This window comes from Dipteris shenzhenensis, chromosome 17 (genome assembly GCF_047967505.1).
Source record: "Dipteris shenzhenensis isolate YYH24624 ecotype China chromosome 17, Dip_SZ_1.0, whole genome shotgun sequence".
Lineage (NCBI taxonomy): Eukaryota > Viridiplantae > Streptophyta > Polypodiopsida > Gleicheniales > Dipteridaceae > Dipteris > Dipteris shenzhenensis.
This window is the reverse complement of record NC_141612.1, coordinates 41,572,915-41,588,367: the sequence shown is the minus strand read 5'-3', so window position 1 is coordinate 41,588,367 and position 15,453 is coordinate 41,572,915. Positions and strand designations below refer to the sequence as shown.

The window sequence follows — 15,453 nt, the reverse complement described above, 5'->3', positions numbered from 1 at the left end:
TTTTGATCGACACTCCCCAATCCAAATGATGCAAGCAATAGGATTGCTCTGCACCCCTTGATCCAAGAATGGATCAACTGTAGAAGGGGGCATGTTAAACCCATGGGACAACGGGGCCGGTTCCTAGTAGATTTTGCAAGATAGAGTAGAGAAGAAGGAAAGGATGAGAGGAAGACAACGAATTTTGTCTTGGAAAAGGCCCAAATGCTTGTAAAATGAGAAATAGGGAGAGTGGTAAAAAGAATTAGGGTTGGCCCTCCCTTTAAAAGGTGCTATGTATAAAAGGCTAAAAGTTTGACTTTAGTCTTCAGTTGTAAATTTGCAAGATTGAGGAATAGAAGCTCTCTCCCTTTTTCAAAGGAGTGTTGTTTATGTTTCTCTTGCTCTTTCCTTTGTGGATGCCTCTCACCTTTGTGGATGCCTCTCACCCTCTTTCCCCCTTCTTATTTCATGCTTTCCCTTCCCTCTCCCTCTTCCTCTCCCACTCCCTCTTCCCTCTCTCCTTCTTCTCTCCCCTTCTTCTCTTGAGGATTTGCATTGCTACAACTCTGAAAGCCATTGGCATGACACTCTTGGACCACATGTGCTTGCATTTCTCCCACAAGGAGTAGTCGGAGGAGAGGTTCCTCCTTCAAGGTCCCCATGACATGTGAGTCACCTCTGGAGACCACAGATACCCAAAGCATATGATGGTGCTATGTGGTTGTATTGCCCAGATGGCATCATGCACATCCTCCTCTCTCTAATTTATTGTAGTTGATTGACTTGAATCCCCTTCCAACATCAGACTTTCTTTTTTGAGCAAGCATCCTATTCATTGTTGACATGGATGTTTTTATCGAAGGTATATTTATATATTAATATAAATCTTGGCAAAAGTTTATCAAGCTAGTTTTTTTAGTTTCACAATATTGATAGAACATAAGTAAACTTTTGTATATTTTCTTTTGGATTTTGAAGTAAAAGATGTAGATCCTAGCAAAACTTCAAAAAATTTCACATAAAAGTGTCAAATCCTGGAGAATATTTCAAACATTTATTTTTATAAGGGCATATGAACTTTCGACACCAATATAAAAGTTTCTCTTCTATCTAACATGAAAAAATCACAGTGTACTCTGAATGATGACTATCAAGCTCTCTCTCCTCAATAGAAAATCCCAAACATCTGAAATTTTTGAGCAAGAATTATATTCGTGAGACTAATATGTACTTCGGATGATGACTATCAAGCTCACTCTCCTCAATAGGCAATCCCAAACCCCTCTTTCTTTGTATTGTCAATGGTACAGACATTAGTCTCCGCATCTCAAGAGCATTTAAGGCAAGCTCCTCAAGTGTGCCTCTATCAATTTGAGAAGCTTATTTCTCTATACTTTACTAGACCAACCCTTTAACATGCATTGTCTCATAACATCTTAATCGGATCTAGTAGGCAAGTCTTTTCCTGACATGAATGCATGATAATGGCTGCTTTGTAGGGCCCTCACTGTGAGATCCATAATGCGTGCCTCACATAGAGAAACATTGTTTTGACCCATGACCTACTCTAATGCTTGATGCTTGTTTTTTGATAGATTCACTCTATGAAAAAAGCCATCATTGACTTGTTGTGTTAAGAACATGCTCCCCCATTAACTCACATGAATGTCCTAAAATGCCATTCACTAGTGGATCAAAGGTAGCTCTCCACCCTTTCAACTACACAAGGTTTTGTGGTTGCACTTCTTCAGCTTCTATACAAAGATTTTTGCTCTTCTTGGACTTGTGATTTAATGCATCATCTTGTATGCATGATGTACTACTCATTTCCTAATTTGCACTTGCACTATCCACCATAAATCATTGGATTTCAACTTTCTCAAACCAATTCTTTAGCTCTTTAGCATTTGTTCATTGAATATTTCCCAAAATTGCTGTTGTGCCTTTGAGTTTTGCACTTTGAACTCACATGTTGCTATGTTAATAGTTCATGTACATATGTATCATAAACATGAGCAGCATAGAAGCTCAACCTCTAACATGTACATATGGATCATAAACATGAGCGGCCATATGGATCATAAACAGGAGCATCCATAGTATCCCAACCTCTAAATGATGTATGTGATCAAAATGTACCCACATTTCCCCGAGATTTTCTCCAAGCCTCATTCTATTTATACGGTCAACTCTAGCGGTAGGACCAATAGTGGACATTTTTAAAATGTGAGGCTGACTATTGTCTTGAAGCTGGGTAGCCCTTCTGTTCCCCTCACAACATCCCCTCCCTCCCCCTCACAATACACCCTCAACTTCCTTCACCTCCCCCTCCCTCCACTGAGTTCGACTCCCTCCCCGTCACAATATCCCCTCCCCCTCCTTCCAATCAGCTCCTTCCCCATCAAAGCCCTCCCCTTCCCTTCCCCTCCCCCTCCTTCCACTCTACTCTCTCCCCTCACAACAACCCTTCCTTGTCCCTCCTCCACCCCCTCCCTCCACTCAACTCCCTCCCCGCCACTTAGCCACCCAGCCCTCTTCCACCCCTCCCTCCACTCGACTCCCTCCCCTTCTCCACTTGGCCAGCTATTTCTCCCCCTCTCCACTTCTCCAGGTTCGCATCTCTCCCCTCCACCTCTCCACTTGCTTCTCCCTCCCTCCCTTAATCTCTCCTACTCACTTGCCTCACACTTGGCCCCCCCTCTGTTACTCTCTCCCTCCCCCTCCAACTTGCCTCTCCACTCAGCCCCCTTCCCTTAGATCCCTCTTGTGTTCTCTCCCTTAGATCATTTACCTCCCCCCTCCACTCTACTCTCTCTCCCCCTTCTCATGCCACCCCTCGCTCACCATTTGGCTCTCCATATCCCCTCTCTTGCCTCTACACCAGGCCCTCCCTCCCTTGCTATGTCTACTCAAGACTCTCCATTGGGATCTCTCTCCTCCAACTTCCTCTTCAAGTAGACCCTCCCCCCATCTCACCTTTTGCAATTCCTCCTTCTTGGCTCTATCCCTATTCCTACCCTCTTTTTTCCCTCCTTCCTTCTCTGCTATATGTCCACTCACTCTCTCTTTTTCCTAAGCCACAATTTTGAAAGTGTGAGGTGTATTCTTACAAGAGCAAACTCTATCAACTTCATAGCCATCAACAAACCCTAATCTTCCAACATTCACCAAGTAAGAAATGTTTTTATTGCAAGGTGAATGAGGGATTACACTTCTTTATTATACCCTTTTATGGTTTTGTAAAGGGGAATCATTTATTTCTTAAAAGGATGCTAAGTGTACATTGCATGACCTATGCATAATATTGTCATGCATATACATAAGATTCTAATGGAATGCACAAAGGTCACATACATAAGACTCTTATGCATTTACATAAGGTTTATATGTGCATTATGTTTTGCCATTCCTCATGTTATTGTTTTTTATTTGTTTATATTATTTGATTTTCATACATAAGGATACTCAATTTGCATATGTAAGGAGGACCTATGCTAGCTAATCAAGTTTTTAACTTGTTCTTGCCCAAATAAACATTGCTTTGATTATTAAAGAATTGTGCATGGATTATTATTTTGCATGCTTGATATAGAGAGTGATGCGAGTTTCCTTTTTATGGTATTTGACTCTTCTTTTTTCCCCAATTTTGGGGGATTTTTTTTTTCATGTTCATGAAAAGCTTAATAAAAAAGGCAGTCTTATTTCAGAGCTTGTTAAGAAAGATAATCTTCTATAATACACAATGCTTGTGAGCACTTTGGTGTCTTGTTTAGGCAATCGGAGTATGAATGGGTCTCTAACATTTGGTGAATATGTGAATGGATAATTTATAGACCATATTGCCATTGTGCATTTGTTTGGAAAGGATACTTATAAGACAAGTGATGAAGTCAATGGCTATGGTTTGGTGGGAATACTTATAACATATTTTTATGAAGACAATGGCTATCATTGTGGTCATGAAGAGTCTATGGAAGATTTTATGGGACTACCAAAGTTGCGACATGCTCCTTGGGATGGGTGTGGGCCTTCTCTTTTGTGATGCCTGACCAAAGGCATTGTATAATTGAATAACATTTGACTTGCAGTGATAGAAAGAGATGGGAAAAATAGTGGCATTGTATAATGGAATAACATTTGACTTGCAATGAAGACAATGATGAGAAAGAGATAGGGCATGATGTTTGGATGGGGACAAATAGTGAGGTGTGAAATTTTAAAGTAAAAGTCAAAACAAGTGATGTCACACAACAACCTTGTGCTAGTGCAAGCATGTTAGAAGAGGAAAGAAGTGAAAAGATGAGTGGGAAATCAAGCAAAAAGGAGGGGGAGAGAAATATAAAGGACATGTATTTAAGCTCAATCATTAAAAGTCAAAGGGGATCTTTGACCAATAAGCCAAATGGATTGCATAGCCTTGACAAGATGGGGCAAGGAGGTTTAGGACAAGACGTGTTTGAAGAGATTTAGGGTAAGGCATGGTGTAAATAGGTTTGGGACAAGGGGAGGGGTTCCATTTTTCGAGCGAAAACCCTCGAGCGACGAGTGGACAAAAGGTGCGAGGGATCAAAATATATAGTCTAAAGTCATTTTTGGGGAGCACAAAATTCCAAAGTATTTCAAAGAATATGTAAGTACGTAAGAAATATTGATGAATAGAGATAGTTATAAATATACCTTTATATAATGTCCAAGTGGTGACTTATTTTATGACTTTCAAATATCCTTTTTTTTCCTTTAAGCATTGGATAGATCATGAAATTTGGAGCAAATATCATCTTTACAGTTCCTCAGGATGAGGTAAGAAAAATATATAACCCATTTTAAATAGACCCTCCAAGTGTATTCAGTCAAAGGAATATGGTTTGAAGAGCTTGCTCCAACCCTATTCTGTTGGCGGAATACCCTTGGAAGGCTTACAAAGAAGGGGTCGTAACTTTTGCTTCTTAGCTCGGATTGAGGAGTTGTAAAAAGGAAATATGTTCAAAATTTCATTTTCTATGCAAGGGTAGGCTTAAAAGTATGATTTTGAGAGATAGAGAAGATATAAATTGAGAATTTCAAGATGTATATGAGAGTCACAACTTCTTCCTAATTCATATTATGGTAGGAAGGAGGTCAATAGAGACCACAGTCCTTAAAAGAACTTAGGTTTGAATAATTGGGAATATTTTGAAAATCTATCTTTCCTTCCCATATTTGATAGTGTAGTAGAGATGAATTTATGATTGATTATAATGGCTTCAAGTATGAGGGTTGTCAATATCTCTTTCCTACTCATCCAAGGAATATTGTATACATTATTACATGACAGCTTCTCAATACTTCAAATATGGGATTGATAAATCTAAGGGAAACTCTTCTAAATCGATTGAATTACCATAATCCTCAAAAAGAGTATGGTAAGGAGGGATTTATAAGAGTTTCTAATGTGCTCACTATTTGTTCATATATAGATGATGTTCTCTAAAATGAGGGTTATAATGATAAATAAGTAAGTATATGGTTCCATAAATACAAAATTAAGAAAGAATTGTATATTTCTTTGAGAAATATACTAGCATGGTTGGTGTCAAAAATTAGCGCTTGAAAATTTTTGCTCGGAAACTATGCACATCGTGACAACGGGCTAGTGTGAAGATGTTTAGGACAAGGGTAGGTGTAAATAGGTTTGGGACAAGGAGTTGGTGTGAAGAGGTTTAAGAATGCCCATGAGTTTGCAGTTGTCTTTTTCTTGCTAGTGCACTATTCGCCTGCTTCTGAGCTCCACTTGCTTTTAGAAAGCTTTCCTCAAATAGAATCACCACGCTCCTCCTTAGATTTTTTACTTCCCCAACATGATTCTCTGGCATTTATTTTTGACATCCTTGGGCCCTGCAAAGCAAGCTACGAAGTTGAGTGAAGGCAAAGGATCCCAATAAATCCCTCTAAGGAGGAATGTAGGATGCGATCCACCCCTTCACAAGTATAATTGAAGTGTTATTGCATATTCTGACAAGGTCCACCTCTTGATCTATTGGCATTGCCTAACATTTTATTGTATTCCTTGAGATCCTAAATAAGATAAATAGTTTTTAACGACATATGCATATTCTTTGCTCATGCTCAGAGATAATGAATTTTCCTAAAAGGTCAAGCTGAGTCAATGTGCAATCAGGAACATTCAATGGCACAATAAAAAAGAGCACTACCAAAACATTCATGAATAATAAAATTGGAACATGGTCATCATAATTCCTATACAAACAAAATATTCAAAGACATTGGACACTTGCACCTCTACCCTTAAAAAACAAGTGGAAAACCATGAAGTAAAAGTTCAACCATCAAGAAGAGTCATGGATTATGAACTAATTCAGAAAGGGTGGCACATGTAGGCCATTAAGAGGGGTAAAAAAGAATATGATCTAAAATACTATTAACAAAATTAGCTTGCTATATCTTATTATAATGCTAATCTTTTGACTATGAGAAACTAGGGATAAAATGGGCTACTTTGAGGCAAATTTTTGGTGCTTGTAAAGTGTTCAAAATGTGATTCAAAGAAAAATATTTTATTATAGGTACAAGATTAGCATGGTTGATAAGTTTTACTTAGTGGATTTGGTTATACACTAGACCATATTGTTTTGTAGCCCTTTTAATGTCTACATGTGTGATGTTTTTTGAACTAATACATAAAAGGCCTATTCCCTTATATTTTATGGCCATTAACGAGCCTTAACATCCTTTCCAATTTAATTAAAAAAAAGGCACTACAAGAAGTGAAACAAAAGCAAGGAAAGAAGGTAAAAGATGTTCTCCCAAGATGTAGATGAAAGCCATTAAGAATATAAATACTAGAGAATAAAATTTTAATATATGGACTAAATGGTTTATGATTTAATCAACTCACTGTTATGTGAGGGGCGCATTATCCAATAAAATCATTGTGACCAAGACAATAATTCTACAAACAAAAGGCCCACATTAGTCAAACTAGCCTTTGATCTAATAGGAGCAACTATCCTACACAAACACTTTTACATGCAAATCAAAGCATAATGTTGTCTTCTATGACTCTTGATATTCAAAAAATGTCATTGAGACTCTAACACCACATAAGAAATGGAAGGCCATTAAACACATCACCATTAACATTTTCCATATTGCCCCTTAAGAGCATCATTCAAACTTCCTTAATCATCCAAACATTAAACTGATGGAAATGACTAAAATGTGTATCACTAACCCATGTCAGCTTCCTCTAAAATTGTCTTGCTAAAAGGCAAACAAACAAGTTAGCTTCTACTTAAGAAACGCTTTTTGCTCCTTCAAATCCATGTTCACATGGTGGATGAAAACTCACACCAACCTAACAAAGATGTCTAGATTGATTCGCGTTGCATATGTTGCCTAATTTCATCTATAAGTATTGAGAACTAAATTTGGTAGTTTGGTTACTCAAGTACGAACAAGATAACTTCTCTATAATGTAAAACTTCCAAATTTGTGATAGTATGTAAGAGAACATAAATGCTAGCAGATGCATAACTATCCTTTTGACGATTTGGTTTTCAAGAATAAAATTCATTTGAAATTTTCCTTTACATGCTTAATCGAAATGACCAAAAGATCATTGCAAATCATTGGTGGGTAGAAGAAATCATACATCAAGATTGTACCCTAGAAATGAGTTTTTGAGCATGATAACCAAAAATAAAAGGTCAACATACAAACTAAGGTCACGATCACCAAATAGGGAGTTTGCTTCACACCCTTTGATCAAAGGGTGTGAAGCAAATAGGGAGTTTCCTTCACACCCTTTGATCAACATATAAACTAAGGTCACAATCACCAAACAGGGAGTTTGCTTCACACTCTTTGATTAAAGGGTCCACACAGTTGTAGCACTTTGCATGAATTGACCATTTTGTACCATTTGATTATTTGGCCCTCTTTGCCATTGATGCCTAGGGTCAAATTTTACCCTAGTTTTGATGTCGAATGAGTCATCAAGGTAAATGTGAAAACATTTGGAGTTCTTCTTTGGTATGTAATGAACATGGTCTGATAGCAGCGAAACGTAGAAAGGGATTCTTTGAAATTGCTTAATTAATAAGACAAAGGTGCTGGAGAACACTTCTACGTGAGTATTACCAAAATATTTTCAATGAGTTTAAGGCATTCAAAGTAAGTTTGTTTGAGAGCAAAACTCACACATCCAAAGAGTAAGGTAATGGGTGCAACACTAAAAGCATAAATTCAACTCAAATTGCCTCTTGTATGAGGAGGTAAGAATAGCCAAGGGTTCTTCCCTACAAACTTAAGGACATATGAAAGGAGGGCAATGAATAAGAACATATTATGGCCTCCAATACAAGGTTTTAAATAATCAAAGTTACACAAAATTCACTCTTTAAATTTGTTATTTACTATTGCTTAGATACATGTCTACTCTAGGGATATGTCATAGAGGAGGAAAGGAGGGAAAATCAGGATGGGCTTTTGGATGTTTTCCCTTGAAATAGCATTTTTTGAACATTTTTTTCTTGGTACATGACATAACAATAATGGTTCGCCCGACTTTCCACATATTTTTCCTCTATTTCTCATGATGCATTTTGGGGAGGAAATGGAAAGAGCTATTTCCCTCTTTTTGCCTTCCATGACATAAGACCCTAGTGCAACCATGTAAAGTGACCTTTGGGGCCCACCACATTGGTCAATGCTTCCTCGATGACCATGGACAACCTAAGTGTCATTTCAAAATTGCCATTTACATCATCAAAAAAACATGTAACTTGCACCAATTAATTGGAGAGATTTAGCATTAACTACTTTGACGCACCTCAACCCACGTGTGAACTCTTAGATTATTAAAAATTTATATTGTCGTATATGTTGTAACATCATACATAATCCATAATGCACCTTAGTCGTATGTATGATGTTCACAAGGTGTACTATCTTAGATTATTCAGAATTTGTATTAACATTTGCGCACCTTAGTCGTAATGTTACAACAAATTTTGAATAATCAACTCCGAGATTCCAACAGATTTAAATTAGATAATCAACTTCCGGATTCCAATGCCGTTTCTTCCATTTGAATCCAGCACAGAAGCTTGGCCGGTAGCGGTTCTCCTTCCCTGGATCTCAGCTGGATGGATCGTATCCCCGTCTTCAGCCTCATCACAGCAAAGCAAGCCTGACCAACGAAATCGTCACGCTCAAATCTGTCATGCTCCCACACCTCAACTCGTAATACCGCAATATCTGGCACTGTCACGTATTGAAACCAACAATATATTAGTTGACATTCATGAAAACCACCATACATCAAGCGTCGGCCTGTTGTATTAAAATGATCTACACGAAGAGGCTACGTCACTGAACCTTGCAGCCAAAACACCTGCGCCACGAACCCATAAATTCTATGAACTGTCTGCGCAGAGTCTCCTCCTATGCTGCTTTCCAAAGCTCAATAATCAAGCTTAGACCATTTGTTTCTACGAAAAAGCCAAGGCCTCTTGTCCACGTTACAATTATTTACACCCACAGACCATTTGTTTCTACGAAAAAGCCAAGGCCTCTTGTCCACGTTACAACTATTTACACCCACAGGTATCTGAAAACATCTCTCTCTCTCTCTCTCTCTCTCTTCCTTAGCCAATCTCCAAAAAAAAATTCAGGTCTGCAAGGAAACTTTCTCACTGTTTGGCTGGATAGTGTTTTACTTCCAAAACTTAAAATACTCATTTCTCAATTCTCAGCTCGCTTCCCGAAACTCAGAATACCTGGGCAAGTCCAAAAATTTTCACCTGCGATTTCCAACGTTCCTTTACACCATTCGTAAAGGCAAGACTTAATGGAGTACAGTATCTGTGGCTAGGTTCCAGCCATCCTTCCTAAAAACCCAGCTCCAGCTTTCCATACCTGCCCAGCTGAGACCCAGGTGATTGAGATGCAGCAGAAGCTCCAATGACAAGTTTCTCTTTGGCCAAACCTTGAGATCAATCTATCTCCCTTTCAGGCCTTTATTTCTGTTCATCCCTGATCTGCACTCCCAATCGTCCTAGACGCCAACTCATTCTATTTTTTGGTAGAGCACAGGGAAGGTTGTCCAGCTCGTCCTCTACCAAAGACTTGTCTGCATCTTACTGATGGAGAGCTCCATTTCGTCACTCCTAGAGACTCCTTTGGCTATAAAGAGGTTAGCCATGTCATCCGCATTCCCGTGTGGATGGTTCTAACTTCTAGTCCAACTTTGCCAGGTCATACTAAGGGAAACATAGGTGTATGTTTGAGAATTCAAAGATGTGAGAAGAGTAGGTATCTCTACGATTTCGTGTTGCGGGTTCCACCTGTCTCTCTCTTTAATGCCAACTAATTCCATAAAGAGATTAGTACCTCCCTGACCACTTAGTTCACTTTGACTGAAATCCACAACACGGGTCTGGAATCAGCGTTATGTTTGCTTACTCTTGCTTAAACCAGAGTTCTGGAATCTTCCTCTTTAATTACCGCAGACTGCAGACCTAAGTTCCCTGTGATCCTCAAGGTTGTACTGCCAATCGGTATTTGTACATTATCGGTGTATGTCACTTTTCTAAAATCCATATGTCATTTGCTTCACTTATCTTCTGGCATTCCGTGTAGGCTGTCTTGTATAAGTCACTTTTCTTAGATCCATTACAAGCACCTCAGAAATCAGCGGCCCTCGAAAGTTTAATGGGATAGGATGATAAAACGTACCTCGAATGGGGAATTCAAACAATTGATGCTCCCAATTAGGCTCATTGCTTCTATAAATAACGTCTGTCTTCTTCTTTATTTTATCAACTGGCATTCCGTGAATGGCAAGCTGGAACAGGAAAAACAGAAAGGGAATAAACACAAAAAACAGTATGCGTTATAATGCAACCGAGACTAAACCCACGAAAGGAGCCATCGAATCACATTACCGAGACTAAAACCAACCATAAATCAGATAAAGGTTCCGCAACATTTGGGAAGCTAAACTAGAAGTGTCTTTACTTCACCAGTGGACGGAAATGGCTGACCTTCACATAGAAGTCAGGTTTTTTCAAAAAATCGAAGATTTTGTGCCAATCGGTTCCCATTAACATTTTCACCTACGGGCACAAGCAACACATGATCTCAGCTGCTGAAAAATAGAAAAACGATCTCCCACACTAAATCAAAAGAAGAGCTTATAGATATTCCAGAAATTAGCTTTAAAACACATACAAACACTGTAACTCCTTGAAGTCACCAGTCTACTCACAAAATTTCAAATGATAATGCACCAGGAATAGTTTCCCATCACCTACCTAGAACACTTAAGATTCTTGTAAAGCTAAGCAGCTGCAAACCGGAAATGGTATGGCACTTATATATTGGGGAACGACAGATTAGCCATTCAATAATAGTAATAAAGCCCCTAGTTCACGGCAAAAGGGAAACCGTGCAAGGCTGACCAACTATGGTGCTAAAAACAAGGACAAGAAGGTACACACCAAAACCAAACGTGCAAAACCTAGAGATTGGAACGGAACCTTTAACAAAAGTTTTGGAGCCATGTTCCAAATCTGCTCGAATGTCACATTGCTTTCAGGAAGAAGAATGTGGGGCTTCTTCACAAAACCACATCCTCCATTTCCTTCAAACAAAGCTTTAGCTGTCCAGCATGGCCGATCCCGACCTTGTGTATTTAATGCTGCAAGCTGGAAACCGTGGGCCCAAGCAAGAAATGGGTCTGCGTTTGATGAATCAAATCTCAGACCAAAAGGATACATGCGTCCAAGGTTGCTCCTCGTGTACCTGTAACCCATGAATTCATCGTTGGGCAGCTCTTAAAACCAGAACCATAAAACAAACTGAGCATCACACAATCGTTGCTGTTTCTATGGGCCCTTAATTAGGGAGCCAGTAATTCACCATTGAGCATATCGGTTCTGCACAAGAGCGAGCTATTAAAATAAATGATACAAGCTCCTAGAGGAGGTTTCAGATAAGTACTCAATTAGTGACCCTGCATTTGCCTTGACAAATTTCTTAAATTGGGGCTCACTAACGTTAGCCATTATACATCCTTCCCCAGGCACAAGCTCTCCGTTCACAGGGACATCCTTCATTTCGCTTGGCTTTTTGCATGCAATGTAGATGAGTTCTTCCAGCTCCTGTGTCCATGGTTGTCTCTGGCCATGATCCTTCTCAGTAGGGGTTCCTCCTTTCGTTACAGCACCAACCGCGATCTCAATGTGCCTTGTGACGCCCTTTTTTGCTCTATGTCCTAATCCAGTAGGAGATAAAGGAGGTGAATCATCCTCCTGCCCAGGTGGAGTTGACATAATATCTGGAACCACTTCTGCAACTGTTTCTGGATCCGCTGCCACCTGTGAATCAGTCCAAATGACATTTGCATTAACATATGGCAGCTGAGAGAACAGTTATGACAGTTAAAAGAAACCTTGCCTACCTGTTCCTGCACTGGGTCTTTAGGTGGAGTGTCTGAAATTATTATTTTCCGTTTCAGCTCTTCAGGTGATCCAAATTGCTTTGGTGGTCTCTCATCTGATGAAGGCATGAAAAGTGCATCGCCTAGCATGTCCCGAATGATCTGCAGATTTTTACACAAGAAAATGCATGAGAATTCCTAGAAAGCGCAATTGGATACCATAATTTTAGTCAGAGCGGTTACCTTTGCAGCTTCTTTTTGAAGGTCTCGAGGCAAGTGATTTTCAATTGTGATTATAACAGGATACTCAGAAGCCACAAAGGCATTCTCTTTTATTGCCTTTATGCACTCTTCAAATGGCACAGGCTTTGTTAATGTGCTGCACGCAAGAAATAAATAACTAGCAACATAAGCCGAGACATTCTAAAATACCAACTACAAATGCATGTTCAACAGCAGCATATCCTATCATGCACTTTTGCACTGCTGAGTAAATGTGAAGAAAAATATAGATTTAGGAGGATGTCGTCAAGCAAAGCTCTTCATGATGGTCACCCACAAGATAAGCATCTACTGATCCATCTTTCATTAACACAGACAAGCTACTATAGCATCCCTACGAACGTCATCAGCGCCCAACAATGCGTACAGACCGCTAAACAGGACATGAGCATCCTTCAATAAAACGCTCTAGATGTCCAAAGGTGGAGGAAGAACAACGTGAAAGCTCTAAAAAACCGTTCTAGAAGTTCCAATTAATTATCAAAGACTCTTGGCCTGCATTCCCATTTTCACGTGAGCGTGTATGAAAATAAGACTCACGTCCTGTGAATCATTTGCGAACCGACACAAGCTGCAACTCAACGATGGAATATTGATTCCACTTCATAATTAGTTGTTTCTCCACCATTTCCGACTATGCGTGAGGATAGAGGCAAAACATCGTACTTGCCGTGTAGGACCATAATGCGGCCTTTACGATCCCAGCAATCCAACTCAATGACTCTACATCCAGCTTGCAAGGCTTTGGCAATAGGTACGGCGCTACACTTTGAAGTCAATTGGTTGCCAGTGAGATATGAATTATGACTGGTGTGGATGAAATAGTGCGCGAGGGGAGCACTCATATCGTGCGCAGGCTGCCATTACACACAAGATTGTAAGAAAGAAGCACAGCTAGCGCCAAGTTTCGTAACATAAAATTCTGAGAAGGTGCTAATAAGAAGACTTGTCGCACCTTGTCCGCTATCCGCATTACAGTATTTAAGTCTGTATCTAACAAAAATTCTAAAAACTCGTTCACATCCAAAGAATCCAGATCATCATCACTTGACGTCAACCGGCGGGATTTCCCACGGAATTTGGAAAGTAGAGCTGCAGCCTGGCTTTCAGTAACATCAGGATCTTGTTGAGTGGAAGAGAGGAAGTTCGCCAAATCGGCGGCATTGATGCGATCTCGACCTTGGGCGAGCTTTTCGAAAGCGGATTTGACACATTCAGGGGGAACGCGTTTGTGGGTCTTTGGTAAGGAGAGGTGGCGGAGGGGAAGGCAAGCGCCCATGGTGCTAGGAGAGCGAGCGGTGAAGCTGTGCAAACAAGTAGAGCGAGGAGGCGGAGGGTGACAAAGGGCAAATGATGCAATGGAAAGGTTGTGAGAGCGTGATCAACTGGTCGAGCAAGGCGATACCGGACGAGGGCTCTATACCCGATAGCTTCGATTTTCCACGCATCGGAATCAGCAAATGAAAGCGGGTTCAACGGCTCTGCGAGCCGACAACAGCGTAGTATCTTGAGAAAAGGAAGAGAAGAGAGAGGGAGGAGGAGGACGACGGTGGTGATGGGGATGGAGATGGAGAAGAAGACGAGAGAAGGGTGTAGATGGCTATGGGATATAAACTCTTAAACTTACAGGTGTGGCTATGGCGTGTGATCATAAACTGTAATTACAGGGAGGTGGAGATGGAGAAGATGATAGAGGTGAAGCTATGGTGTGATAACTCGTACAGGGTGAGGTGGAGATGGAGAAGGAGACGAGAGAAGGGTACGAGAGGGGTGGCTATGGCGTCATAAGCTCGTAAAAAGGTGAGAGGGAGATCTCGGAGAAGAAGAGAGGGAGATTGAGAGGCTATGGTGTGATATAAACTGCTTGATTTTGTTGAGAGGGTGTATGAGAAACTTGAAAAAGGACGTGAAAAGCATGAAGAGAAGTGGGTGTGTGTATGTGTGGTGTTGTTGTTGATGATGTTATGGCGTCACAGAAATTTGTACTTAGTGTTGTTTTGTTGTGAGCAAGTGCAATCTGTAGATCCTTTGATATCATCGTGACGAAATTGGCCGGCCTTCACGTCGCGTTCATCGCCCCCGTTCCTATGCCCTTCCTTGGCCCCCCCCCCAACCTCTCCATTTGGCATATTATACTCCTCCCTTTTCAACCTCCACGTGGCACGCTTCCCTCCTTTCTCGCCCCTTCTCAATAAGCAAGGGTTGTTGCTCGTTTTGTATCCGTCACCGTGAGAAGGTCATGATTCTACATCTACGTCTACTTCCTTTCATTCGAAGTAGGGCCACTAGTGATTTTGCCACCTTGCTTATTTTCAAATTCTCCTTTTTTCACACCTAAGGGGCAACCATGTCTCTCTCTCTCTCTCTCTCACACACACACACGCACACGCTCGTGCGCATACATACTTGTTTGTGTTTATGGATGTGTGTATGAGTGTGTGTTGTGTGTGTGTGTGTGTGTGCATGTGTGCGCGCAAGCACACACATACATGTATATGTATGCATGCATGCATGTGTGTGCATGTGTGTGTATATGTGTGTGTGTAACCCCAAGACACCAATTTTGAGCACTCTCTCAAAGCTACAACCTCCTTCCACCACGATTTTTGACACTACAAAGAACAACATTGTTCTCCTATTAGCAAGGACATTAGCTCTTTTTACTTACTTGAATGAGACCACCCTCCTAGAGAATTGGTTGCTTCAACCACCACTCTTAGTCTAAGTATCCTACTGTACAAGCTCAT

At 40.4% G+C, this 15,453-nt stretch overlaps 1 protein-coding gene across 2 annotated transcripts; it reads right to left on the bottom strand.

Annotated features, from left to right (window-relative positions):
• Nucleotides 1–8,894: 8,894 nt before the first annotated feature.
• On the bottom strand, nt 8,895–14,470 carry LOC147892130 (phosphoinositide phospholipase C 7-like). 2 transcript variants are annotated; one of them, XM_087388815.1, is made up of 9 exons: nt 13,662–14,470; nt 13,373–13,563; nt 12,668–12,803; nt 12,446–12,586; nt 11,986–12,362; nt 11,523–11,787; nt 11,028–11,099; nt 10,720–10,828; nt 8,895–9,246 (listed from the first exon to the last, which is right to left on the bottom strand). In XM_087388815.1, the coding sequence occupies exons 1-9, from the start codon at nt 13,983–13,985 to the stop codon at nt 9,038–9,040; spliced, it is 1,824 nt and encodes a 607-aa protein (XP_087244941.1). In that variant the 5' UTR covers nt 13,986–14,470; the 3' UTR covers nt 8,895–9,037. The 2 variants fall into 2 exon arrangements, with proteins under 2 accessions (XP_087244941.1, XP_087244942.1); XM_087388816.1 differs by lacking the exon at nt 11,028–11,099.
• Between the last annotated feature and the right edge of the window lie 983 nt (nt 14,471–15,453).

Bases quoted from the DNA above. Each gene is read 5' to 3' on its own strand.
- LOC147892130 (XM_087388815.1), bottom strand. From the start codon at position 13,985: ATGGGCGCTTGCCTTCCCCTCCGCCACCTCTCCTTACCAAAGACCCAC. The intron at 12,587-12,667 runs GTAACCGCTCTG...AAAAATCTGCAG, and splicing joins TTCAAAAAGAAGCTGCAAAG to ATCATTCGGGACATGCTAGG. The intron at 11,100-11,522 runs GTTCCGTTCCAA...TTGTGCCCGTAG, and splicing joins CTCCAAAACTTTTGTTAAAG to GTGAAAATGTTAATGGGAAC.